Below are 26,339 nucleotides of genomic sequence, written 5' to 3' on the forward strand. Positions count from 1 at the left end.
CGTGCCCCCTAGCTCCGGCGGTCCCGCAGACTCACGATAGAAGCAAACAGCTATTTTGAAATCTTTTTAAAAGTATTCAGCAGGAGCCAAAGCTTGTTTTTTTCATAATAAAATCGTTACTGTCTGAATACTTCAGCTCTGTATAAATGAAAAAAAATTGTTTGCATTTAATTTGAAATGAGAAAAGCATCATTAAAATTTTCTTCGTAACACGCTTAAGCTTCGCTTGAGGCTCTTTCGCTGCATACATTTTTTGGCAGATTTGGCCCGGTGTCCTCATAGAAGCTATAAAGTGGGAGTTTGCAAAACACTGTCATCAAATGTAAAAGGATTTGGAACAACTATACAAGTAAAGTATTTAGGCCATTCTGAGTAGTTTTCAACCAAAGTTTAAGAAGGAAAACTGAATCCGTTCAGAGGCGGCGCCTACTCCCAAAAAATGGGGAGGACTGGGAATCAAGAGGAACAATTTTTTGCAACCCGCCCTTTTTTATGAATAGGATGACGCATTTCAACTAGGACAATTTAAGGAATCACAAGTCAACTTAGTTACAACAACCCTTCTTAACACAGTCAAATTTTGAATCGAAGAAGATTATAGCAAGATCTGTGGCGAAAATAATGGAGGTAATCAAAAAGTAATCACAACGGAGCTTTTCCAATCACAGTTTCATATCATCAGATTGTACATTACTAGATCTCTCACTACTCATTACGATAGTGCTCGTCAAACCCCTTGACAGGTTACCCTGGTTACAAAATAATTAACTATAATCAAAACGAGGTTATTTATCATGTACAAATTATTTCATGACAAGATTATAGAAAGCTTTTGATAAAAAGGTGGAGAAAATTGTTTGGGAGACGAAACATTCAGTCCTTTGTTTCGAAATAATACCGTCTTAAACCAATCAGTGTTCCAGGGTCAAGACACATGCGCATTATAACAGTATTCGCATAGCTATTCTGTCTGGGACCACACAACTCTTGAAATTCCCACCAGGGCGTCGAGTTATAATGCGCATGTGCAATGACCCTGTAGCGGGGGCTAGTAACGGACATTATTAATCTCCCGAACAAAAAAGATTTCCAAATATAGGCGAAATTATTTTTGATTGTCTGTCACCTTTTGTCTGTCAAAATGTTCAAAGTACATTTTAATTAGTAATTGGTACGGCTACCACGACACGATGTTTAAAATACGAAAACAACAACGGTAAATACAAAATTCTTAGCCCACAATTTATAGACCAGGACAACAAAATTTGTATCAAATTCTTTTTAGAATAAGAAGACGGGTTTTAGACTTTGGCCAGGAAAATTTTTAACTTTGATAGACTTCTTATTCTGTCAATATACCACAACCATGCTACCAAAAGGATCATTTTCTGTTGCTTTTCCAATGGATTTGCAATATAATTGGGTACGATTTGGAGGCTGAAGGTTTGAAGAGGGGGGGGGGGGGGGCGATTAAAAAAAGAGATCAGTCTTTCAGTATCAGCATTGCAGATAGATATATTAAAATTGACCCCAAGGTTTAACCGTAACGTTGTGAACTCTGTCTGTAAATATGATAATGTAATACACATGTAAAGCACAGTCAAGGCTGCCTGTCCTAGATTACAACGAAGCAAAGTGCAATGTCATAGAAGCACTGCCTATGCAAAATCTACCAAAATTTGTTGTTTGTGGTCTTCTTTATTTGTATTTGTATTGTGCTTTGAACTGCTTAGCTGCATATCTTATAAACTGTGTTTAAGAACTAGAAAAGTTCTTACGCAATGGTTGAAGAGCAATAAAGCATATAGAAAAGGTTAGGCTGGTGAGATGCCAATATAGATCAAAGTTACTGTAGCCAGTAGCACTGGGTGAAAATAATGGTCACGCTCTTTAGTCTAAGTTGAAACATGTACATTATGCGCAAAATAATATCTACAAAACGAATTTCTACAAAGCATGTGATTTGAAATTATCTAACATACACAATCAGAAATCAGTGCGTGCCTGTATCATCAGCCAAACTTGATTGTCTTTGTCTACTGGCAAGATGATATAATTTGAAAGGTCACTCGCCTATCCAACTTGGCAGCTCTAAGTAGCATCGCTGGCTTTGGAAGAAGAGGGTTTTTCGTCATTGACTGGCCGTTTCCGTCCTGATAAGAAGCAATGATTTTTACAAATGCAAAAAAGAAGACTTTTCTTTGCTCCGATGCAAAGGTAGATCAGAGGATTTATCGCAGAGTTTGAAATAGCGAAGAGAAACACTGTTCTCCTTACATTGAAATTAAAGCCTTTATCTATTGCAAAAATGAGGTTATAAAGCGCTATGGGCAACCAACAAACAATAAATGCAATAACAATAGTCACTGCAAGCCGAAAAACTTTGAGCTCTCTTTTCACAATATGCAAGGGTCTGATCGAGTTGTCCAAATTCCTAACAATCACTGTGGTATGCTCAAAGCCAACCTTGTCACTGCTACTCTGGGTCGGTGTCATGTTGACGTGACTTTTTCTTTTGCGGCGGTAGCAGCCAGAATTATTTGCAATACCTCTCAACCCTCGTCCCTGTTTGCGCACAGATTTCACTATCATTACATTGCAAACTAGAAGCGTAAAAGTTGCCACTAGCACAGTAGTTGCAATAGATATAATGTGGTACCAAAAAGAATCAATGCTATTATTAAATAATATGATGGGAAGCGGGACAAAAATCAGTGCTGCTGACAACACCCACGTGATCAAAGCAAGGACAAATGCATGTTTGTTTCTGGCTCGTGATCGGTAGGCTAGAGGAAACCGAACTGCAAATAGCCTATCCAAGGTTAGCAAGATAGTTTTGAAGCAGGATGCAAACATTGATAGATCGAGACTCACTACCCGGAATAGAACCAAAATCTGTAGATTCGTCCTATTGATGGAAATAATCTTTTTCCGAATGAGTTCATTGATGCATATATCAATAACGAATGCAACTCCAACCAGGAGATCAGATAGGGCAAGATCTGCCATTAATATGATAGGGATAGCATGTCTGCCTACGGTGGTTGCTTTATGTCTTTTGAAATGTTTGACAAGCAGTCCAATTTCAATGACGTTGAGGACCACTATCAAGGAAGCAATTATTGGCTTTACGATGAAGTATACTTGTCTTGCCATCAATATCTTGATGGATTTTAATGCCTACAAGAAAGAGTTAATTACTTTTCGGCAAGATATGATTAGATACATCAAAATAATTGATATGTTACCAAATGTTGTAAATACAAGAAACACAATTTCAAATCGTAAGAAATTGGTAAACAATCTTGCAAGGCTTGTTCGTTGACTTGCATCCCAATCTTCAGAAGCACTCTGCTTGTCACTGCAACCTGGGTACCGGAGCCACAGAATTTCGAGCGCGTAAACAGAATGCTAAGCAGAGAAGAGGAGGAGCGTCTATGCCCCTATCTTCTATTTCCTCTTTCGAATTTAAGTGGCTCTAGTACCCAGGGTACTCATCACTGTAACCTCAAGCCATATTGACTGGAGTTTTTAAACTGGATGGTATTTCTACTCCTAATTATGGAATGACATTTCTCTATATGACATCTTTTTAAACCGTATAACTAACTAAATGTTAGTTAGTTCAGAAAAATCTAAATGTACATATCCATAGTCATGTAGTATAACTCCTGCAAAAAGATTGTCGCCCTTTTAACTGAAAACTGTTTACAGTTCTTTGAAACATTTCCATAACGGTTTATGTGATGCATAAGTAGAAGTGTACGAAAGTATTAACACCTCGTTTCTGTAGTGCTGCTACACTTAATTCTGTAGTGATGCTTTCCATCTAGAAGGCATTACTCAAACCACTAACCAAAACAATTTCTTATGCTGTATGCTTTTAATAATGTTAGCACTGATATGGAGTGAACTTAGTCCTTGGCTCAACCCTAGTTTAAAATTGTAGCAAATAAGCTAGGCATGGCATTTATTTTTGTTACATCCTTCTAACACCTGAAATTTATGCTTCTTTTTTGCCTCTGTCTACTGGGAAGAGGCAAAAAAAATTTTCCGTATTCGTTGCATACCCCATGTATTCAACAGATATACTTTGAGCTGCTAGAATGCAAGCAAAAAATGAATTGGAATTTAGCTACTTACGCAAAAAAGCATCCAACCCAAGAACGAGCAACTAACGCACAGGCCCTTCGTCGAGTTATGGCACCAGTTTCTCCTACTTTGTATTTATACTAACATCTAAAATTGAAGAATAATATCAGCAAATCGATATCTCATTTTTAGGTACCGAAAGATTTGGCAACATTAGCAACGAAATCCATCGAGCCAAATTCTAAATCCAAACAGACACAAATTGCTGCTATTTTTCAAACAAGCTTAAAATACTAGCATTTTTTACTGAAAACCGCAAGCTGCTAGATACGAAAACAGCCCGAATGTAAATCCCAAATTGCTCTCAAAAGAGAAAAATTATTTTCTCTTTCGTTTATTGTTCCTAAAAACAATTTTCAATTACTTAGTCAAAGATATCACTGCTAATTGAATATTATGGATTTTAATATGAAATCTGAAGCTGAAACGCAGAACTTCACCCAAATGCAACATACATACAATCAGCTAAGACTTCTGGAGCCTGGGACATAATGTCCACGATGACGTCATTGGAAAAGTGTGCTTTTGTTGTAACAGCTGTTATTTCCATGGATCTGTCATTCATGATCAAATATGCAAAACTTTCATCAAAAACATTGTAAATGAAATTTCAACATATCGTGAATGAAGTTCAAATATCAGAAAACTAAATTGAAGTTATAACTAGCGTGGGAGAAAACTGAAAATTTCAAGCTCCATAAAAGTTGCCCCTCTCAGTTTAGGGCAATCAATTTGTCCCTGCTTCCTGTCCCTCTCGCCTGACCTGGCAGTTCTAGTTAAAGCATCTAAACAGAATTAAGAATTTAAGCAAAGGTTAACATGAAAAATGTCCTTTACATTTTTGCTTTCTTGTTTCTTAGTGAACGGTAAAAAAGGTTGCAAATTGTTCTGCATCTATACACAAAATCGTGTACTTCAAAGACCTAGCAAAAATGTTGTAGTACAGTAACAAAAAACAACACTGGCCTTTCAAGTTCTAGAAAAAAGTTGAATATATTTGTTAGTCAAAACATCTGAAAGATGTGATAACAACATGTTCAGGTTTTGCAAAAGCCTTACATCTTGTTGGTTTTGCAAAGATAATACGAAAACAAAACAGTTGACACGCCAAATGTATCTTGATAATGATTTCTTCTTCATTTGAGTTGTAATATCTAGTCTTTTTCTACACATTTGAATCTCTTTTAAATCTTTGTTAAAGCAGAATAATTCTTCGAAGGGACCAGAAATGGGATTATCTCTGCAAAGAATTAGCATCAGTTGGTTTTATATTGGGCAAACTCTGGTTGGTTTCCCAATCATTACTTGAACAGGGATGCTGTCTTAAACAGTTAAGAGGGAGGTTGTGCTTTAAGCAAACTCTAGAAGCCACAACCAATACAACACCGATTGTCACCCCAATATGCTTGTATTTGTATTAATGATTTTCGGTTGTGTATTTGGAATCACTTCAACAATTCAGGTAGTTCACATTGTTAAGTAAAAATTTCGTGGATTTTAGCAAAGAGGCTGAGCCCATTTCGGTTGAATGAACTTGCATATAATTTACGAAATCAATCGTTTATACAAAAATGCCGAACACTGTTACTTATGGGCTAGATACAATATCCTATAGATGTTATGAACTGTGGAATTCTATACCGTTAGATATTCGATCGAAAGAAAATTTTAAAGTATTCAAAACTAAAATTAAACAAACGGATCTTACTTTGTATTGCATCATATATTTATAATATTGGATACTTGTAGACATAACGATTTTTCTTACATTTGATATTGTTACAAGTTGGTGTTGATTAGCTCTTTATTAGCTATTATTTTGTGAAACAACATTAAATAAAGTGAATAAAAAAGATATAAGGGAACTGGGGCTAATGCTGGGTTAAACTACGCAGAATCCTATGGCAAACAAATTCACTAGTTAGAAGAAAAATAAATGTGAAAGATTAATTGCAATTTGAATACCGTGTGATGAATATAACATAATAATATTTCATAATAAAAATATGGCTTTAAAAAAGCAAACATGATAATTTTTTTGCGGTACAGTAATATGGCTTTGGAAAAAGCAAACATTTTACAACATACAAAAAGCTTTTTCGTCTGACACTCTTCAGAGCATAAAACGTCAGAATAAGGGTCCGAAAGAACACGATGAAAAATATATACCCAGTTGTGGATCGAAATAAGCCAATCAGAAAAACGCAAGCACAAGACCGGTATAGCTGACCAATCAGTGCCGCGAGCATAAAGAAAAATTTATCTTAGTATGTTGTATGTTGTAAAATGTTTGCTTTTTTCAAAGCCATTTTCAATCATGATAATATAGTTTATTAATCTAAAGTTAGTTACTTTAATAGCAGAGATACTAGATACGAACATACTAGACCTAATTAATAATTCTAACTTCAAATACATATTTGTTTGAATTGGACCAAGGTTTGTAATAAAAGTCAATTCATTGTCTGGTGAACTTAAACTGGTTTATCTTTGGCTAGAAATTCATCAAGGGAGGATTTTGCGTCTTTTGCGTCGTAAATTTGCAATTAATGATTCACAAAGCCATATCATTTATTTTTTTTATTCAATTATTTGTGCTTTTGTCATGAAACATCAAAGTTAAAGGAGAATAGTTAAAACGTTACATCTCATGAATTCTCATCGAAAGATCTCATGAAAAGTATGATTTTGTCCGCATCCATGCACTAAAGCAAAAAATGCTTTCACACAGAGTTGATAAACGTGACTATTAAAATCTAACTTGTTTTGAAGAAAAACTGTCGCTTAGCAAAACAAATCTCGAATCAACATTTATCACCGTATCATGAGGCCTAGCAGCATTCTTCTTGTTTAAACTTTACATTTTGTAACTTTAACGGTATCAACAGCTTAAACAACGGCTACAGTACCTATGAAATGAAATTTGACAAGTTTACATAAAGGCACACTGTTTATAAGCAAAATTTGCTGATTTGAATGATATATGCTGAGTTGATTTTTTTCTTGCGGAACCATCTTAAAATTAAGGTTGAATATCGAATTTTCACGTTTTCGACTGTGACAAAGCGTGCGTTATCCGTGACGTCACAAAGTTTGCAAACACGGAAGCAGTTGGCGTTCGGTACTCGTTAGTGGACGATCAAAATAACGTCGTTAGTGGAGCCTCGCCGTAAAGTACGCTATTCTAAAAATAGCCCAAGGGAGCAATTTTCAGTCGGGATCGATTTCCTGTCTTTTTCAGCGAATCGAACTGTCCTATTTACAGTTCTATGCTGTAGTAGCCACTAAAGTTTCCATTGCATAATGCATTGTCAGAATGTACAATCTGTCATTATCTTGCGGCAAAAGTGACCATCTTATTATAACTTGGCCATTTGCAAATGTTTCTCAGCTCTAAAAAGGCTTAGTCAATGGCTTAAAACATAGTTTCAGTTGAGAGACTAGTTGACTGACCCATCTGTTGACTAAGATGACTGTCTTGGGAAGACGTAATGCTGAAGAGGTGAACGTCGCTTCTGGTCCCTCCTTGTTCTGGTAAGAAGCATGAGCTTGAACAAGTGTGGAACAGCATCTTTATCTTTCTTCTTATATTGTCTTTGAAACCAAAGTATGCAAGAGGATCTATGAGCGAATTAGTGAACGCAAGTGTAAACACTATATTTACCACATGGCCGTCAACAGGTATTTTTGCAATCAGGAGAAGGCCACAAATCGCCATTGGCAGCCAGCATACTATGAATGCAATAACAACTGTCAAGGCAAGACGATAAATCTTTGCTTCTCGTTTTATGATATGCAACGTGGCTCTGTTGATACTTTGACCGGAATTTCTTCTGCTGTTTGTCATTTTCGTGTTATTGGTGCTTCTACGGTTTGAGACGCATGCAGTGTTATTTGTCATCTGCCGCAATCCTTCCCCGTGCTTGCGTACGGCCTTCACAATCATGAAGTTGCAGACCGGAAATGCAAATGTGGCTGGGATCACAACAGCTGGAAAGATAACCAGATCGTACTTGACAAGGTTGATTCCAGCATGGAAAGACATGTAGTAGTGTATTGAGGTGAATGCTACTGACAAGACCCACGTGATCAAAACAAGGACAAAAGCACGTTTATTGTCAGCCCGGGTTCGGTAGGCAAGAGGAAAGCGTACTGCAAGAAATCTGTCCACAGTAAGTAAGATTAAGTTGAAAAAGGATGTAAGCAAAGAAAGTCTCAAAATATTAAACTTGAATATGTAGTACACATTAACATTTGTCCGTGTTACCGGAATCACTTTGTCGCGGAAGAGGACGTCCATTACTTTGATTGCAATTACGGTGACTCCCACCAGTAGGTCGGAGAAAGCAAGATTTCCGAATAATATAATCGGTATGGCATGCCTCTGTATTCTAGCTGACATGTTCCTCTTGTACTGCTTGACAAGGAAAATGATTTCAATTAAGTTGAAAATCACTGTCAACGCAGCAACTGTTGGACTGATGTAATAGTAAATTATTGCCTGCAACGTCATCACGAATAAAAATGTTGTCACCTGTAATAAAGAGAAAATTGGAGTTACTTACTCAGCCCCCATACAAGCTTACAAGTATACTTGTCTTTCGCTCAATAGACTTCCCAATTCGCACGTCTTTAAGGAACCACTCTAAAAAGAACCTACACGTATACGGCCGAAATCGATGGAAACGTTTAAGGCACTTATACTACATAAGGCAAAATCTCTTAAGCGAGCTTTTCAATTTTCAATATTCTATCGTTTCAAACAGTCGATAATTAGGAAGCCGTTTCCAATCATTTGCAGTCAATACTTTCAGGACGCTAAATGTGTAGTTGAAATGAAGAGACTATCAAGAACCTTCAGTATTACATTGCGATCAAAAGAAGTCCAAAAATTAAGAACTTGAGGAACTAGGCCTCGAAACAGGTTCCTTTTACGCTAGTGCGTACCATAAAAAACTTCTCTTTTTACGGGTTTATTCACTATGAATTCCCTAGATAGTGTTAAAAATTTCGAATGAATTTCACTACGCTCCTTTTTTCTTTGCAGGGTTCATTTGCTTTAAAGCATTTTTGTACTTGTTTTCCTTAAAGTAACATTGGAGCGCTTCCTGATGGCAAATATGGTGAGTCAAACCAAAAGCTATCGACAATCGCTCATGTTCAAATTCTCAGTTATTTTGCATTCTAAAGAAAATAATCTATAAAATGGTGATCTATAAAATGGTTTACCAACCTTCGCTAAACAAGTTTGAAGCTATGTTGGAATCTTTCAGCTCTTTCACGAGAGTTGTGAATTGCTAAGAATCTTCCTCACGTCCTCTTTGATGAATAATCACCAGAGAATGAAGAAGTAGCTTTTATACAGTTTATCAAAAATTCTTTCAAAGCAGCTACACTTTAATTAACAAGTACTTTTCGGAGATGTGATTACCGAACCCCCTGGTATTTATTCGACAATAGGAGGCAATTATATGACTGAGATAGATATCAGGTAATCTTCATGCTAAAATATCTATATGACATAATCTCAAGCATAGACTGCAGTTACTTACGCAATTCAAAGACTTTTGCCTCAAATTACGACCATCCTTGTCACTCTCCACTTCAAAAATGTTCGTTTTTGAATTATGGGTGCCAGTAACAACTTCGATATACACAGGTCTAACGGATTTAATTAATCAACAAGGTGAATGGCTTGATTGACATTAAAGCTGCAATGCGTGATTTTTAGTGTAGGAAATCAAAGAGTATTTACTTTACGATCGTGGTCACTTGAAAAATCTGAGTGTTTCTTTTACCTCTTAAATGCCAGCTGCTATTGAAAACAAAGAGCTGAAAAAATAAAAGTTGTACCTAAGCGTGAAGAATTTGAAAGACAGGTCTTATAACTAGTAGCAGGCCCGGTTTCAGGGATTTTTTTTTGGGGGGGGGGTGCAAGTTCTTATCTACCGAGTACATGTTGGCAGCATTACGCTACGTTAATGCAATCAGCTAGCATTATTTACCCTAATACGAGTATGTGATACCGCTGTAACATCTTACCAAGAAATTGATTTGTTTATTAGAAGTGAAAATGGTATTCATAAAATTACACAAAATTTTTGATCGCATTTGTTGAATTACAAGAATTACTTTGCATTCTATTTAAATTTTTGCAGGTAAACTTTGTCAAATTTTATAAAATTGTCAACTTCCGTTTATCATTAGCAATACAAAACATAATTTTTGTCCCTTAATGCAGAGGGGGATCCAGAGTGAGTTCCTTGGTGCACAGAACACAGTCAGTTTTCCAACATACAGCTAAAAATAGTGTTGTCTGAAACAAGTAATATTATAATTAAAATTTGAAACCTAAAAATTCTATGTTTTATCACAGTCTCTTCAAAATCTTAAAATTGCCAGTTTCTTCTCTGTCCTGATTTGGAAACGATTTTCCAGACGCTGTGGAGGACAACAGCAGTCTAGAACTCGGAAATAAACATTTTGTGCCTCGAAAGTGAATGAATTGAAACAATGAAATTTTTGTTTGGAACACGGATGGAACTCAGTCAAAACAGCATCTGGAACTCGGTGATACCATATTTGTAAGAGAGCTGTACAATGGCCCGTAGTTGATTGACTACCTATAGTTTCTGTTTTACTGTTGAACTGCAAAACATTGAATTCGAAATGCCGACTGCAGATGTCTTATACTCACGACCATCGCAGCATTCTAGCAGATTATTAAAGTGCCTCTCCACCTAGAATCTTTTATGACGTTTATCGATAAGATACTAGACATACATTTCGTCAATCGAAACTTTTTAGCAATTGGACTTATAGTTTTTGTTTTCTAATTCGTCAAAGTTGTAAATATTGACGCATTACGTAATCAGTTTCGATTCAGCGCCGCGCTGCGAATGAATGGAAAGTGGCCTCGGTCGAATGTTTCTGACGTCATACCGGGAACCAAAAAAATGTATATAAGGCCAGCATACATGGAAGGCTATTGAAAAACTAAATCTATATGCCGGCAAGGTGCATTTTACCAACTTGCAACATACCCGATAAGAATCGATGTTTTGCACTTCATCCAGTGCCTTTTTTCAACGATGATCGCCCTGAGGCTAAAAGAAGACGCAAGAGATGGATCGACTTCATCAACTCGAAACGGGCTGATCAGTGGACAGCATCTAAACATTCGGTCATCTGCTCTGCACACCAGTGGCGGCCTTGCAGGGGGGGCCAAGGGGGCCAGGCCCCCCCCCAGATGACATTTTTATAGGGGCGCAAAAGCTTGTATAGGGCGCCGAAAACTCAAAAAAAGTTTGATACGACCGACTTGTCGGGTTTATAGGTCTCTAGGAAGCCAGCAAAGACAGAAAAGACGCCATGAAATTCAAAACTTTATTGGGGCGCACGCCCCCATACCCCCCAGGACATTCTCACTTCAAGAGCACGTCTTTGTGCCCCTTCAGTACTGTATTATCGAGACAAAACATTTGAAATGTGTCCAGAGGCGAAAAAATTAATCAATTTTTTAGAGGTTTGTCGGGGAACTTACGTAGTTAATTCTTTTGTGTGGAGAACACAGCACTCATAGTGCACACAAACTGTGTTTAGGGTGTCGGGGACAGTATGTGTTTGGGGTGTCGGGGACAGTAGGGTGTCCGGACTCATGCCCCCCTTTCAGGGCTTTGAATTGCAGTCTTTGGTGGCACGGAAAACCTATGCTCAGACGGAACACCATATTTTGATGAATAGGCTGGTGTCTACTGAGGCAAAACAACAAATTGCGAGCAAAACAAAAGGGAAAAACTTTGCTATGGCATCCAAAACAAGCAAAGGGGAATGAGAAAGGGAGGGGGTTGAAAATTTTTTTCACAGAGGCACTGTTTTTTGTCGGAAAGAAATCTAGAATCTAGATTTAGTGAGTAGATCGTCCCTACCCCCCCCCCCTCTCAATGGTACCAAAATGCATAAATATGAATAATAATGTTGTCTTATGCACAATGATCAGTGCATTGTCTGAAAGACCCTAGCCTTGGCCTGGAACTCAGTCAGGTCTTTTGCTGGATCCGCCACTGCTTAATGAGACCCAGAAACTCGAAACCCAGTTGGCAGGGCAGCCGCTTATTACTTCACCGAGTACTCTGGCCCCCTTTTTCGACAACGGGGGATGAACCGTATTTTAATTTGCAGAAAAGGTCGAACATTGGCCGACGAAGCGTCCCTAGCGACGAAGCAAAAAACGGAGCTTTCTCGAAAGCAAGTGAGCCACCTCATACACCCCTAATAACTACGGTCCCGGCAGTTGAATTTATAATTCCTCTCTTGAACGCTTCGGTACATGTCCCCAAAAGCTTGTTTCCTGGCATCGGCTTTCTTTTGTAATGTATCAGATTCGAGGTAGGTAATGCGAGTAGAAAGGTCTGCATCAAAGACACCTAAAACTGGGAAAGCCGTTGAATACAATGAAAAACAGCTGCTACTATATGTATTTGTGTTAGACTATACGCTGTTCACACAAAACAGTTACCGGATAATGTCTGATCGGTAACAAAAAGTGTCAAGCTTAGCAAAAGCTATTTGAGCTAGTCAACATAAACTAACCGACCATCATACCCGAAAGAAAGCTGAACAAGTAGCCCTGTGTTAATAATAACAGATCAGCTCCTAGGCATAATTCCAATACGTTTTAATTTTGCTGTTCTACCCTTTTAATTGGGTTCCTTCCCAAAATGAGTTGCGAATAAACTGACGTTTGTTGAAGCATTGCAAAAGGCACTTATTGCTACGTAGGTGCATTCGTTGGTAAAATATTACGTCTCTTGCAAAGGTGCAATAATTTGCTATACGTCTCATGCCATTTCACTTGCTCTTGCTGAGCCAACGGTCTTTTGTTTTTGCGCATTTACAGGCTGTTTTATGGGCAGTAACTCCTCACTGGAAACAAACGAAAGTCACGAAAGCAGAATTTTCTATCGACTGTCACATTTCTTTATTTGTCCTGTACATTGACGACTTTTTCTCTATCAAATAGCACACCGCTAACGCTGCTAGTAAGTGAAATGTAAATAATCAATGACTCCGTTTGAAAATTCTCGCGGTCATCTGCGATATCTTTTTGCGTAAGCTCTCCTTTTCTTTAAAACCAAAATAAATTAAAGGGTCCAAAACAGAGTTCATGAAAGCCAGAATGAACATCGTGTTTGGTAACTCATTATCAATATCAACACCCAAAATGTTGACAAGACCAATAAAAGCTAGAGGTAACCAACACACCATAAAGACAGACACAACTGTCGCTGCAAATCGTGAGATTTTGAGTTCTCGTTCGAGAATGTAACGTGGGCATTTCTCAGCTGTTTGAAGCTGTCCCCGAATTACTTGTCCATGAATTGAGATATTTTTAAGAATCTTGATATAGCAAAGAATAAAACAACTAGATGCCGGAATAATTGTAACAGGAAAGATGAGTAGACGGTATTTTATGGGCTCCATATCCTCATAGATTGAGAAATAATATTGAATTGCGATAAGTACTGATGCTAGCATCCAGCTTGCAAGAACAGCAGCGAATCCGTGCCGAGAGGATACCCTAGTGCGATACAATATCGGATTCCGTATCGAGCATAATCGATCAATTGTCAAGGCTAAAAGATTGAAGACTGAAGTGAGCAAAGACAGGCGCAGGAACAGGAACAACAGGACCTTGTGCATCTTCCTGTTGAATTCACTCGTTGGAATAATGCCTTCGTCCAGAAGATAACGGATGATTTTAATGAGTATGACTGTCAGGCCAACCAGAAAATCCGATGCAGCCAAACTTATCAGGAGTAGGACTGGTACCACACGACCTTTCACGTGCAGCTTCGACATTTTTCTGTATCTCTTCAGAAGCAAAATGATTTCAGGCAGGTTCAACAAACAAGCTAAAACGGCAACGACTGGGCTTCCATAGAAGAACAGGGCTCTACTAAACTTCATTTTCTTAGCTTAGTTGTACAAAAACGAAAAGCGGGTTTAATATATGTCAAGCCAAAATAATTTTTCTCGTATCTGCATTGACACAGATACGTGAAACAATGTTATGCAAACAGGATGAGCAAATATTCACCCGGTCCTTTATTTATCACTGATAAGAAGTATTAACCATGTGAGTAATTCAACGTAATGAGGTGGTCACCAGGTGGTATTTCCAGTCGAAACAATAGTTACCATGATTAATTTCTTTTATTTGTCATGGCAACCGTATATCAAGCATCATAACAGGTTTCCTCACAATAACGAAAATTTTGGAGCAAAAACACTATTATTAAAAAAAACTAAGTTTAAGGTTCTAGAAAGGCAAGACAACATAATGGCACCTACAAAATGAGTGGAAACTGGCTGCATGACGATCGCATTAAGAGTGGGACCTATACTGCTCTATGCGATGAAGGGTGTAGAGCCCTGTCATATGGCATCGAACAATCATGATTGCTGTATATGGCAACAAAAAATCGTTGATGCAATTGTTGACTTCTCAGCCTTATCAAAATGTTGAGATTATATGTTTTCTTAATATTCAAAAGCTTATATCTTTACTATATAAGCATCACTCCTTTCATACTTTTTATCATACTCTGTAAATAATTACAACAGGTCTAAGAAATATGTTTAATTTCACAACTGTGGTGTACTCAGAGGTGGTTTCCACGTGTTTAGTGACCTCCTGTGTATTTTACGCTACCGTTTTTGATTGGTTTCCTTAAAGTACTTATAAACAAAGTTTTATAGCAACTGAGTTCACAAAGATTATCTTATCATATTTGGAATAAGATCGCGTGGATTTGCTCGCAAACAACTTTGATGGAGTATTTAAACTAGTTCGAGCTTTCGATCTGTATCAAATGAGTATCTTGTTTACGAAACAGGAAGTCGTTGCGCAAACGCCTTTAAAGAAACTCAAATGATGCTACGAATCAACTGCTCCTGCAGCATGCATCGAATGTTGTGTGCTGTATGCGTCACAATTTTGTTCGTTTTTAGTTGAAGTATTTGTTAGTGGGCAAAGTCTCCAGAGTTAGGAAAAGGCGGTGAAAATTGTCCTCACAAATCACTTCGACGGTAAATTAAACTTGCTTAACACACCAATCAGCACGTTAAAGATCCACCACTGTTTTGCAGAGATAATGAATATAGACAAAACGTCATTACTATAATAAATATCTATGGAAAACATTAAATATTGCATTCAAAACAGTGGCATACTGAGAAGTCGTTATGACGTAACATAACTTTATTTAACAAACCCAAGAGCTTAAACCTTCCACCTTTAAAACTACTTGTCTCTGCAAAGTTACCAAGGACAATGGATTGACAATGCTATTCAACATAGTAGCAGCTGTCAGGAAACTAGTTTTTTAGAAGAAAAGTTTACATTTCTAAAAGCCTTTCAGAAAAATAAGCTTCTTCGTTATTAAAATGCAAACAACGATAAACTTTCAAGCAAAAATTTGTTCGTTTTCGGGGACACGATGGGTCATGCTTTTAACGAATTGATGAAGCTCAAACACAGGTATTATCTAAAAATGTCCAATTTAGTAAAAATGGAGAAGTATACAGAAATTTACACCATCTTATGATTATGTAAAATACATCTCACAAAAGGTGAACATTTTCATACAGTGAATTTTTAATGTCTTGTTCTGCAAAAAGCATCGTATGAAAATGTCCTAAAAGATATTGATCATAACAAAAACTATTAATTAAAATGCATTGTTCGTTGTTCTTCCCTTTTTCTACCAAGTTCCTCAACCCATTCCTTAATTTGTGGAGTCTTGAATTTATCTAGAAATATGGAGAAACAACGACAAGAGCTGATTTCTATTGTTCGTGGAGGGGAATTAGCACGGTGGGCATCTTACTTTTAAATAAATAACATTTGGACAGTCAATGAGTATTTGGCAAGTGTAACTGTACTAATGAGTATTTGGCAAGTATAACTGTACTAAAACACAGAAATTTAAACCAACCTTTTGTTGAATTAAAGAAATCCTGAAGCTCGCCATGTCGGTCTTCCGCTTTATAAAGGAAAAAAGGTTTGCATACATTCATTGACTTTGAACAACGAATGAATAAAATGCTATTTTAATTAATTTGATATATCACTCAATTAGAAATTAAGAATTGAAACGACGATTGATCATATCAGAATCTTCTCTTTTGACCTTTCGAACAAAAAACTGTTACAGGTGTCTACTTTTGACTAAAAATTATGCCACATTGAACAAAGTTAAAATTACCTTTCTCATACTCAAATGCTTGCAAAATCATTTCAAAACGATCTAGATCTTTCACAGCTTTTGCTTCGCTTGTTGTCTGGCTTTCATATTCCTTTCATCAAAATGTGACAATTACGAATACATTTGACAAATAGGTTATCACTTAGCTTACAATAACTACTTGAATATATATAAACAACATAATGTAATGACAAAAAAGATGCAAGAATATGCAACTGGAACTTCTATTTCATTTAAATATATTCAGTGAAACTTTTATTTTGAAAAAACCAACTCTTGAAATTTTGACACATTTGCAGTATTTTGCCATGTATAAGACATAACTTTGCTCAAACATCTAAGATTTGTCATCAAAATATCATTTTGTTACATTGAAAGAATTGCAACGACTAACAAAGATGTTTAAGAGATGTCAAGTCAATAAATGCCTAAGCAATTGGTCAGTTCTGACTTCAACTTTGAAAGAAAATTCAGACAAAAATTGAAAACAATGAAGAGCATGCACCTCATACAGCTCTAATAATTCTTTGCCAATCTGAAAAACAGGTTGTACAGGTATATAATTTTATTTTGATGTAAAGTATTTTAGAATGATAAAACTGGACAAAACAAGACAAACAAAAGAGAACAATCAGTACTTTCTGTTCATATATACACACAGTGCTGCCAAGCGGTGTCAGAGGCCCTGAAGCAAAGCACTCAAAAAGATGAGGGCCCCTGTGAGCAGAAAATATTTGTAACCACATACTTTATATTTTTATAGAAATACATTCAGAATATTGTTTACAGTTTATGTTGGTGCAATTGTTTCTAACATTTTACCATTTTAAGGCATGTTTTTGTTATGTTGTTATAATTCAATTTTTAAAATATAATTTATTTCTTTAAGAGGCTCCTTAGACCTTGAGGTCCTTAGGGCAATTTTCTCCCTTGCTCCTTCTCGATAGGAGAAAATTATTTCTATAAGGGTGCTGCCCAATTGTTAAAACACTGCACTTGGTCAGAATCAAACTACAGTTTGTGTCATCAAAATCAATGATCATTCAGCAGAGTCACCAGCCTAATGAAATGATTGGTGACTTTTGACGTCAACCCTGGAGATCTTCACAGTAGCCAAAGACAGTTGTTTCTTCTATTTTGGTTTTCTATGCCTTTATCAAAGCCATTTATTAATTTTGACATAATTTAAAACTAACTCTGCTGCAAAACAGTACTATGCCTTCTACTTTTCTACATTTGAAATATGTATCAGCTGGTTGTGAAGTAGTGAGGTGGAAGTGGCAAGAGAGAATTAAGATTATAAGAAAATTGCATCACATAAAAAAAATCCAGGAAAACTTTACCTTGGAGTCTATTAGGCTTGCTAGATGATTCATTGCATCCTAAAAGAAAATCAAAATATATTTATTCGGGTAGATGTGGTGCTCAAAAACGTCTTTGTCCTGTAAGAAAGCACTATTAACATAAATGTGTATGTTATATTGAGAAATAAGGTAAAACCTAATTCATGCTTTCAAATTTAAAGAAAAATAATCTTTGTTGATTGTATCGGTATGTTAAACCTCAGAACCATGATTACATTCTGTATTAAAAGAATTACCAACAACAAATCAGTTCTGGTAATATAAGGCGTGTGATTGCACAGGCACGGCTCCACACACGCCTAACACTCCCAAGGCATGCTTTTTATAGCACACGCAGTTCCATGTTACCAGTTACTATTAATTTTTCTCCTTTCTCCCTTTAAATTTCTTGCTTATTTTCTCTAAGTAATTTCTAATCTCTTTTGTGTAGGTTACATTGATAGCATTTCTGGAGACATTTTAACTCTTAATTCCCAGTTTCCATTACTCCCTTTTCAAATGTCTTTGTTCTCTCTTTCTGTTCTTTTCATATTTTCATAAACAAATCACTCCAAGCCACTCTGTTTGGGTCAAAATGATAACATGGGTGTTGCAATTACTCCATATTCATCTGTTTTCATATTCTTTGCTTGAGCTCTTTTTGAAACTGGGATTTAATGAATCAGTTTTTGAATGCCTCTGTCTTCACTGTTCCTACTTAAACAATGTGTATTCAAATGATTCTGGTTTCAGATGACTCCACTTTGAACAGCATTTTTTAATAACTTCTCGGTTTGGTATCAAATGACACCGTTTATGAGTGATTAATGGAACTCAAAATCTAAAACAGATTCACTCGAATCTGTTCCCATATGGAAAAGGAGCAATGGCAACATGGCCTAAAAAACTTGTATCCTTTTTGCTAAATTATTTTGCTTTAAAGAAACTTCTTCTAAAATTCCAAAAAAACTTTTTGGTTTTATGAAAACCTCATATGCTTTTTCATAGAGTAATACACACTTTCTAATACAAAGATGACATCAGGTCTTCATAGAAATCACGAAGTCTCCATTTTATGGATCACACCTCATCACACACCTAAACTTTTCAAGACATGCGATTACTAGAAAGCCCACAAATTTCATATAGCCAGGACTGCTAAATGAAAATTACTACTGACCTTGGGTGTACTAAAAACAAAATTTCATCTTTAAAATACTACAGCATATTGTGGAAGATGAAAAAAGAGAGAATACCTTTTCTCTTCTGTGTTTTTCCTCTTGACCCATAGGGTCACTAGGTGTTATGTCTCCAACAATACATTCTGCAAGGTCATGTACAACAGCCAATTTTAGGCACCTAAGTGAAATAATAATGAGGATAATGAAAAAAAGACAAGTTTCTATTTAGACTGACAGCATATCATCTAAACAAATCATTCCCATCAAGTATAAAAAGCTAAATGTACAGTGATATAAACTCGAGTTCCCTATACATTCAGCAGACACTGCACAGCCATTGGGCTAGCAGAGGCTATAGCCCCCTCCCCCTTACATTTTTGCAATAATGGGCTAGAAAATTGTTTGGAAGGTTTATTTCAACCCATCTTTGGATAAGGAAGCATTTTCCAAAAGCAAGTATCTTCTAAAAGGAGCATTTTCCATTGTTCTAGAGGGCGTGGTCCAAAAATTTTTGGACACACCCATGTCAGCCCCTCCACTTTTAGACTTGTGTGCGGTCCCTAACAGTCAGACACTGGAAACCCATGGAAGCAGATTTGGGAGACATTCTCCTGCTTTGTAAAAGTTCTCCAGGAGATACTGTTAAATCCTTTTTCGTACTCACTGAACATGATCATCATAGAGAGAAGACCAAACCTGTTCAATCAAGAAGGAACAATTCTGTATTAACCAATTTAGTTTTCTGAAAAATATAAGACAAATCAATCAACAAACCTGCTGACCTTCCTGTTGCCCATGTTTTACATAAATTTTCGAGATGAAAGCCTATTTCATTAATATTTACAGGGGTGATGTAAATAAATCTAGGCTAGACGCAAATACTCAAATGTACCTAACCGTTCGTTATTGACTCCAGCTGATGGGTTGTTCAACAAGAAAGTCATAATTGCCATTCTATACATATGATCCGCAACACTTTCTGGTTCTTTCACATTGTGGTTTATCCATCCCGTTCTTTTGACATTCTGTCATTGAAATAAAAGTTTCAGTCTTAGAAGGTAGTACTCATTGTTAAAATTTTATAAAACTCGCAAAATTTGATTATGAAAAACTTTTGGGAAAGGGGGGGGGGAATAAGCACAGGGTCGGACAAAAGAACTTTTGTGTTGTGCCATTCAAATAAAATAGCTTAAAAATAATAGAGCATAGATCAATAGGGCTTATTAATCTTGAAAACTGAGTACACGTACCTTTAACTTACCAACTAGCATAAGAAACTCTAAAATGTTGGTGCTGCTCATACTGAATCCTTTGACACGAGGCAATCCGCCATCAGAGGAGGAACTCGTTTTGATACTTAATGCAAAGGAGGTTCGCGGTTTGGGTCCGGATGTTTCCATGGCTGTCGAAAACAATCCTGATACCATTTTGTGAACTTCGACAATTCGACCTACAAATTTAGCTGAGAATGAGGTAGCAGATCATGGCAGAGAGAAAGGTAAGATTGAAAATATTGAACAGAAGACTCAAAGGTCCCATAGATTAAGCCAGCCACACGCTGTCTTTATCATGATTTAATTAAATCGTTTTAGGCCATTGCCTGGTTCTGGTTGCGCATGATATATTCTGGCCACGTTCCCTGTGAAAATCGCACAATTTGATCTTCTAATTTCTGATAGCAAGAAAAAAATAACACAAATAAATAATGCGAAACACTCCTTGTATCTGCAAATTCGAATTTTATTGTTCTGAGGTTCCCCGCTTAGAAAAAATACCTTCACTCTGGGATCTGTGTGCATATCTACAAATTTATCTTTACAGTATTCCTTTCCCAATTTTATCATTTCAAAGCTGTTTCATGCTTGATAAAAAGAGTATCATTGGTGTAACGATTAACCACCAGAAAAGGAATGTTTTTGTAATTTGTTAGGATTAATTTTTGGGAAATTCTTTTCTAGGACTCCTCTCGTGGGGGTAAAAAGAATAAATCATATGACAATGACGAGACAAAGTTACATGCGCGGAACTGGAAGCAATTAAGCAAGAAGGAAGTGCAAAAGTTACACCCTCAATTACGTAGTAAATATTTAGCTGTAAGTTGCTGTGTAAAAGTCATTCTTTGCTATGAATTTGATGCCAGTAATCTCCCTATGATTGACGATCTTCACTATCTATAAATTCGAATATCAACGGTAATTGTTATAAAAATCCATCTAGCTTGTTATTTAAGAGACTATTTATCAATTAAAAGTTTTGGTTCATTTCAAGTTCATATTGTTTCATCTTCTGAAAGCCGGTTCATGTAGTATTTTCAACAAATACACACATAAAACGGACATCATCTATCTTGTTATCTGCCATGCAAAAACTATACCAAATTAACCTTTTATTCAATGTGCATAAAAATCCTCATTTTATTTTCGAATATTTGAGGTTTGCTTGATTGTTCCATAGTCCTTATCTGTTCTTGATCTGTAGGGTGTAAGTAGTGTGATTTCTATCTAGCCTGCTCTAGGTAGGAGTTCAGCCTTCATTTGCCAAGAAATTGTATGAGAGATCCTTTTGTGCTGAAAAGTTTGAAAATTCACTTGAAAATACACCCTAGATGACAAAAAACTCTACGTTTTTGATAGGAAATTTTTAAGAGGGTTTCACAACATTGTTCAAAATTACATTTTACAGTAGCTCAGCCTCCAATTATTCTTAATTTGTTCTTAACCTTTTTCTGGCTTTTGTTCTTATAAAGTTGCTTTTATAAAAAAAGAGTCAGCCTAGATAGATTGTTTAAACCCCTACCTGCTGTAGCACTTTGTTTCCAATGACACCATTCACATTTGAGGAAAGGACATGACCTGAAAATAATAACAGGAAACAAAATCTTTGTCCCCTAAGTTTGAAATTTTCAGGTGAGGAATGCCATCTCAAGGTCACATAAGTGGTGATTTAACAATTCAAATTTAGTTAATTATTTCTTGAAGGATTTCACCAAACTTCAGACCATCTGAAGTTTCAAATTGTTTGATTTGGTTTTGTTAATTATTATCTAGTATGAAGAACCCTCAAAAGATGCAATGCATGGAATTAATGCTAGCAGAAAAAGAATTGCAGATGTTAAGAAGGAAATGAAGAGGTGAATGATTTATTTTTTCAACCTTCAATGATTAGCAGAGAAAAACCTCTCCTAAATATTCTGCTGCTTACAGTGGTTTAATGACAATTTTGTGCATGTTACTATAAGCCATTAACATATAAATGACTTTACATAAAGTATTGCACTAATGTAATGTCTGTTCTTAGAGAAAAATTGAAATATAAGTTTTGAGACACTTAAAATTTCAATTATTTTGAAACTCCAGTTAACAAAATATGCCTTATCTTGTGAAACCATTTGCAGGATTTATGCTCCACCACCAACACAGGAACTTATGGAAGCACAGAGGCACGAGCAGCTTATTGGCCAATTAAAGTGAGTCCAAGCAAATAAGACTTGATATCCATTGTTTCTTTAATTTAATATTTGTTTTTATGTTGGAAAATATGTTTGTTTTTTTATGGTGGCCCTTAAGTCTGCCAGCAAGTTGCGACTCTACTAACTAGTTGGTAACACCTACTCTGTCTTTGGGTCAATACTCCCTTTCTCCATCTTCCCTTTTGCCTCTGTGTAGTATACATAAAGGCTTTTGCTGAGATGGTACCCTTAATATACCCTTGGCCTAGCTAGATGGTACCCTAAGCTTAGTATACCCTTCGCTGGCTCATCAGTGGTTAGATTGGTATACCAGCATCCAAAGGACTTATATTAAGTATGAAGAGCCTGAGACCATGGAAATTTATGTGGCAGTAGATTGTTTTTAGGGGAATACTGTGGAAAGTTTTGAGCCTTTTCCTCAACTATGTTAAAATATTAAGGAATTGCTGCCATCACTGGCATGATACACACAGAGTAGCCTTTTGAAGAAAACTAGCTGTTGGCAATAATCCTCTTTGGCACTAAATTAAGTCTTTAGGGAGGGTGTGCTGGAAACAGTTGTCCAGGGAAATTCAGAGCAGACTTCTGGGAAGACAGGAGAAGAGAGAGAGAGAGTTATTGGCCGCAGCCACTTTCTGGTAACTCTTGGTCAACTCAACACTTTCCTAGTGTGAGACAAACTACCTAGCAAGGTCTTGGGACTATCCTGTGTATGTTGTTAGTATAGCCATGACCAAAAAGTAATGTGTGTGTCAACGTGCTTGACTTTGTAAATTCCTGCTATGTTTTTGGCCTTATTCCTGATTCCCGACCATCAGTTCCCAAATCCTGGTGTTATTGATTCCTGGATACTGCTCATAAAAAATTGCCATTTCCCGATTCCCTCATGTTCTCATAATGCATCTGAAATTTTTTGTATTAACAATTTATCATGTTCAATATTTCAGAGCTGCAGAGGCCAGGAACAGGGCTCGACTTCTTCGACTTAGATATGAAAAGAATCGAGTAAGTTATTCCTAAAATTTTATTAAATATGATGTTAGGTAACAGACGGAGACCAACAAGACAAGACCATGACAGGAGGACATTGAGAAAGCAGCAAGGATGAACTGGGTGTCAAAACAAAAAACAAGATGTAATGGATGTTGGAGAGGCCATCGGTTAGCAATGGCCTGAAGGGCTAATGACTATGATGATGATGATGATATATCGTATATCTTATATAGCTAAAAGCAATCTTTATCAATGACCATACCACTGATGAATTTACTTAGTTTAAGAATATCAATTTTCATCTTTATTCTAAATTGCTTATTATGAACTCTGATATGAAGCAAAATTTACCATTAAATTGACAGGCTGACGAGGTAAATCATTTGATTTCATGTCAACCCACTGCAATCAAGGCAATGCGACTGCAGACACTTCTACCTGCATATCCAAAAGCAATTGAAGTCAGAGATATTTTAGGAAAAGATGAGGTACGATTTCAATTTGATTTTATGTTTAGTTGATAGAACAGTTGCTTTATGTTCGTGCAACCTAGAACTCTCTCTAAAGCGGACACCTTCGGGACTTTATAAAAGTGTCCATCTTAACGAGGTGTACGTCTTATAGAAAATTGCCCTTTTGATTGCGGAGGAGCTCAAACAACAAGGCATTGTTGTCACTTGAAAAGCATTGTTGTCTTATCAGGTAGAGCTCGAAAAAACAGCCCGTTTCGTCCATGTTCCAAATGTCTTCCATTTTGTTCCCGATACGCATTTCTCTTAACCGCTCCAACCAATTTTCAATCGTCTGCTCTTGGACTTCACCAGACTCTCCCTCAACCAAGCGTTGCAAAATTCCATACGAAGCTTTCCACCTTTCTAGCCAGCCGCTGGAGGCCTTGAATTCTTTATAGCTGGTACTGCCAAGTCGCTTTGCAATTTTCAAAACTTCTTCTTGAATCATAGGACCATTTACAGACACCAAAGACTCTCTTGCTAGCTTGTACCACGCATCCAACGCTTCGTTTATTTCATGGCACTTGCCAGATCTTGCCCGTTTACTGGGGCCTCGAAATTCAGCATAAGTCTGTCGAACTTTTGCTTCATTCTTCAAGAGGTTTGCAATCTGTGTCTTTCCAACGTTGAATTTCATGGGCAATTTACTGCAACGTTCTGTTGGATGATTTTTGGCAGAATCCAACACTTCTATCTTTTTTCCTACCGGAAGAGTGTGCTTTAGAGTCTTTCCACAAACCTGGTGCTTCGATGACAATGGTAAGAAAACTGCTGTAGTGAGATCCTATGTACGTGGCTATCATGCATATTAAGACCTATGGGACCGGTAATTGATCAAGTTCTTCCATGCATCCAAGAGCCTGATAATCCAGATAATAAAAGCGCCGTCGCTGTGTTCAATAAAGGAAACGTAGTTGGGCATACCCCCAAAAATATCAGTGCTTGGGTGACGATGTTCCTCAGATTAAACAACAACAAGATATGTCTTTGCAATAAACGCATTAAAACATTTTGTGTTGTAACCTTTGTTTGAGGAATTTGCCTTCAAATCAGTGTTTTCAAACAAAAGTTGTTTTATCAGTGTCTGCCTTATTGAGGTTTTTGTGTGCTGGGGACAAAGAAATTGCGTCCGCTGTCCGTCTTAGCGAGGTGTCTATCTTATAGAGTACGAACATACTGCATTTTCTATACGGTTTGGCAGGGACTTCAAACGAGTGTCCGTCTTAACGAGGTGTCCGTCTTATAGAGGTGTCCACTTAGAGTTAACTGTACCACGCAATAGCAGGTACAGCTCTGCCCATACGGCATTGAATACTTCATATGAGTAAACAATAATTTTTATTTCATGATTTGATGTATAAATGTCATTTCAAACAATCTTTTTGTGGTAAAAAATTCAAAAATAGCCTCGATAAAAGCAAAAATTTTAGAACATACTTAAGCTTCTCGTCTGACACTCTTCAGAGTATAAATATCATTTTGTTAAATAGCATTTTCAGATTATGTTTTTCAGCTAGTAAACAGCCACTTATTTTGTATATTCACAGTATCATTGCATAGCTTCAGTCCAAAATTTTCTTGCAAAAGAACTTCTTGGAATTTGTTTCCCTTTCAGAATTTGATTTGATTAGACTTTTAGCTAGCAGTGCTTACATCCATTTTTTACTTGAGCACTAAATCAGTGTCATTAAAAATGAGAAGAAGAAATACTACAATAGAGAGTGCCTACAGCTAATAATTATAGGAGGCTAAACCATACCTTTGCTTGTGAGCCATATGACTTGTAACCCCACATCCTCCTTTCCTCAACTCTTTGCAATAATTATGATAACAAATGAATGATATCTGGAAGCAGTGCTTCTTAGCACCATGCTAGTTAGTTTTCAGGAGTGAAGGTTTCAGATTCACATTAAATTATCATTGCAATTATTTAACATTTCAGAGAATGCGTATTGAGAATTTGTTGGCAGATGAAAAAGGACTGGAAACTGGAAGGATTCTTAAATAAGCAAAATTCTTTTTCCCTTTCTTAGAAGAGTAATTTCATTGATAATTCTTTCCCATAAAGATTTGAAATTGTACATAATTGCATTGTAAATATTTTCTGGCTGTATCTTAACATTTTAACTCATGTTGAATTTGTTGTGAATTTCTATGGAACTTAAAAAGTTAAAGTTAAAAAGTTGCAAATCAGTATTCCCCTCAAATCCACAGAAACCCTTTTCAAGAGTCCCATAATCTTGAATAGATTTAAGATAGAGGCCAGCTAGTGTTCTTTTTACAATTCAAACAGATTAAAAATTCAAACCTGCTTCATTTAGGGAGCACATGCTTATATAAGAGTAGAATGCCAACTGGCAGTGAAATTATAATGTTCGACGTTAAAAACCCAATCTGCAAAGAACGCTTATTGTCCCCAT

The 26,339-nt window shown here is 36.6% G+C and overlaps 5 protein-coding genes across 8 annotated transcripts; 1 reads left to right on the top strand and 4 right to left on the bottom strand.

Moving 5' to 3' along the window:
* Positions 1 to 1,465: 1,465 nt before the first annotated feature.
* Positions 1,466 to 4,181, bottom strand: LOC135689986 (uncharacterized). Its single transcript, XM_065207380.2, has 2 exons — positions 4,144 to 4,181; positions 1,466 to 3,180 (listed from the first exon to the last, which is right to left on the bottom strand). Exons 1-2 carry the CDS (start codon positions 4,153 to 4,155, stop codon positions 2,092 to 2,094), a joined length of 1,101 nt encoding a protein of 366 aa, XP_065063452.2. The 5' UTR covers positions 4,156 to 4,181; the 3' UTR covers positions 1,466 to 2,091.
* A 125-nt stretch (positions 4,182 to 4,306) lies between these two features.
* LOC135689987 (octopamine receptor beta-2R-like) lies at positions 4,307 to 12,467 on the bottom strand. 2 transcript variants are annotated; one of them, XM_065207383.2, is made up of 2 exons: positions 9,705 to 12,467; positions 4,307 to 8,686 (listed from the first exon to the last, which is right to left on the bottom strand). In XM_065207383.2, exon 2 carries the CDS (start codon positions 8,663 to 8,665, stop codon positions 7,568 to 7,570), a length of 1,098 nt encoding a protein of 365 aa, XP_065063455.2. In that variant the 5' UTR covers positions 8,666 to 8,686; positions 9,705 to 12,467; the 3' UTR covers positions 4,307 to 7,567. The 2 variants fall into 2 exon arrangements, with proteins under 2 accessions (XP_065063455.2, XP_065063453.2); XM_065207381.2 differs by having other exon boundaries at positions 4,415 to 8,686; positions 9,386 to 12,467.
* Positions 12,468 to 12,583: 116 nt separating this feature from the next.
* Positions 12,584 to 15,612, bottom strand: LOC135689989 (trace amine-associated receptor 5-like). Its single transcript, XM_065207386.2, has one exon. It carries the CDS (start codon positions 14,119 to 14,121, stop codon positions 13,213 to 13,215), a length of 909 nt encoding a protein of 302 aa, XP_065063458.2. The 5' UTR covers positions 14,122 to 15,612; the 3' UTR covers positions 12,584 to 13,212.
* A 143-nt stretch (positions 15,613 to 15,755) lies between these two features.
* Positions 15,756 to 20,354, bottom strand: LOC135689990 (5'-deoxynucleotidase HDDC2). 3 transcript variants are annotated; one of them, XM_089108664.1, is made up of 8 exons: positions 20,196 to 20,354; positions 19,843 to 19,970; positions 19,021 to 19,123; positions 17,765 to 17,803; positions 16,927 to 16,956; positions 16,422 to 16,512; positions 16,152 to 16,196; positions 15,756 to 15,966 (listed from the first exon to the last, which is right to left on the bottom strand). In XM_089108664.1, the coding sequence occupies exons 1-8, from the start codon at positions 20,343 to 20,345 to the stop codon at positions 15,881 to 15,883; spliced, it is 672 nt and encodes a 223-aa protein (XP_088964790.1). In that variant the 5' UTR covers positions 20,346 to 20,354; the 3' UTR covers positions 15,756 to 15,880. The 3 variants fall into 3 exon arrangements, with proteins under 3 accessions (XP_088964790.1, XP_065063459.2, XP_088964791.1); XM_065207387.2 differs by having other exon boundaries at positions 16,152 to 16,199; XM_089108665.1 differs by having other exon boundaries at positions 16,152 to 16,199; positions 20,207 to 20,339.
* LOC135689991 (uncharacterized) lies at positions 20,317 to 26,048 on the top strand. The gene is made up of 7 exons (XM_065207388.2): positions 20,317 to 20,443; positions 20,904 to 21,038; positions 21,993 to 22,075; positions 22,340 to 22,411; positions 23,362 to 23,419; positions 23,773 to 23,895; positions 25,862 to 26,048. Exons 1-7 carry the CDS (start codon positions 20,429 to 20,431, stop codon positions 25,925 to 25,927), a joined length of 552 nt encoding a protein of 183 aa, XP_065063460.1. The 5' UTR covers positions 20,317 to 20,428; the 3' UTR covers positions 25,928 to 26,048.
* Positions 26,049 to 26,339: the final 291 nt, after the last annotated feature.

This window comes from Rhopilema esculentum, chromosome 5 (genome assembly GCF_057945365.1).
Source record: "Rhopilema esculentum isolate cy_ngs chromosome 5, ASM5794536v1, whole genome shotgun sequence".
Classification (NCBI taxonomy): domain Eukaryota; kingdom Metazoa; phylum Cnidaria; class Scyphozoa; order Rhizostomeae; family Rhizostomatidae; genus Rhopilema; species Rhopilema esculentum.

Excerpts from the sequence above, each read along its gene's own strand:
- LOC135689987 (XM_065207383.2), bottom strand. The coding sequence starts at position 8,665 with ATGACGTTGCAGGCAATAATTTACTATTACATCAGTCCAACAGTTGCT.
- LOC135689989 (XM_065207386.2), bottom strand. The coding sequence starts at position 14,121 with ATGAAGTTTAGTAGAGCCCTGTTCTTCTATGGAAGCCCAGTCGTTGCC.
- LOC135689990 (XM_065207387.2), bottom strand. The coding sequence starts at position 20,345 with ATGGAAACATCCGGACCCAAACCGCGAACCTCCTTTGCATTAAGTATC. Across the intron at positions 19,124-19,842 it reads GCTGGAGTCAATAACGAACG|GTGCCTAAAATTGGCTGTTG; the intron begins GTTAGGTACATT and ends TATTTCACTTAG. Across the intron at positions 17,804-19,020 it reads AAAAACACAGAAGAGAAAAG|GATGCAATGAATCATCTAGC; the intron begins GTATTCTCTCTT and ends ATTTTCTTTTAG.
- LOC135689991 (XM_065207388.2), top strand. Across the intron at positions 21,039-21,992 it reads TACGTAGTAAATATTTAGCT|TATGAAGAACCCTCAAAAGA; the intron begins GTAAGTTGCTGT and ends ATTATTATCTAG. Across the intron at positions 22,076-22,339 it reads GTTAAGAAGGAAATGAAGAG|GATTTATGCTCCACCACCAA; the intron begins GTGAATGATTTA and ends AACCATTTGCAG.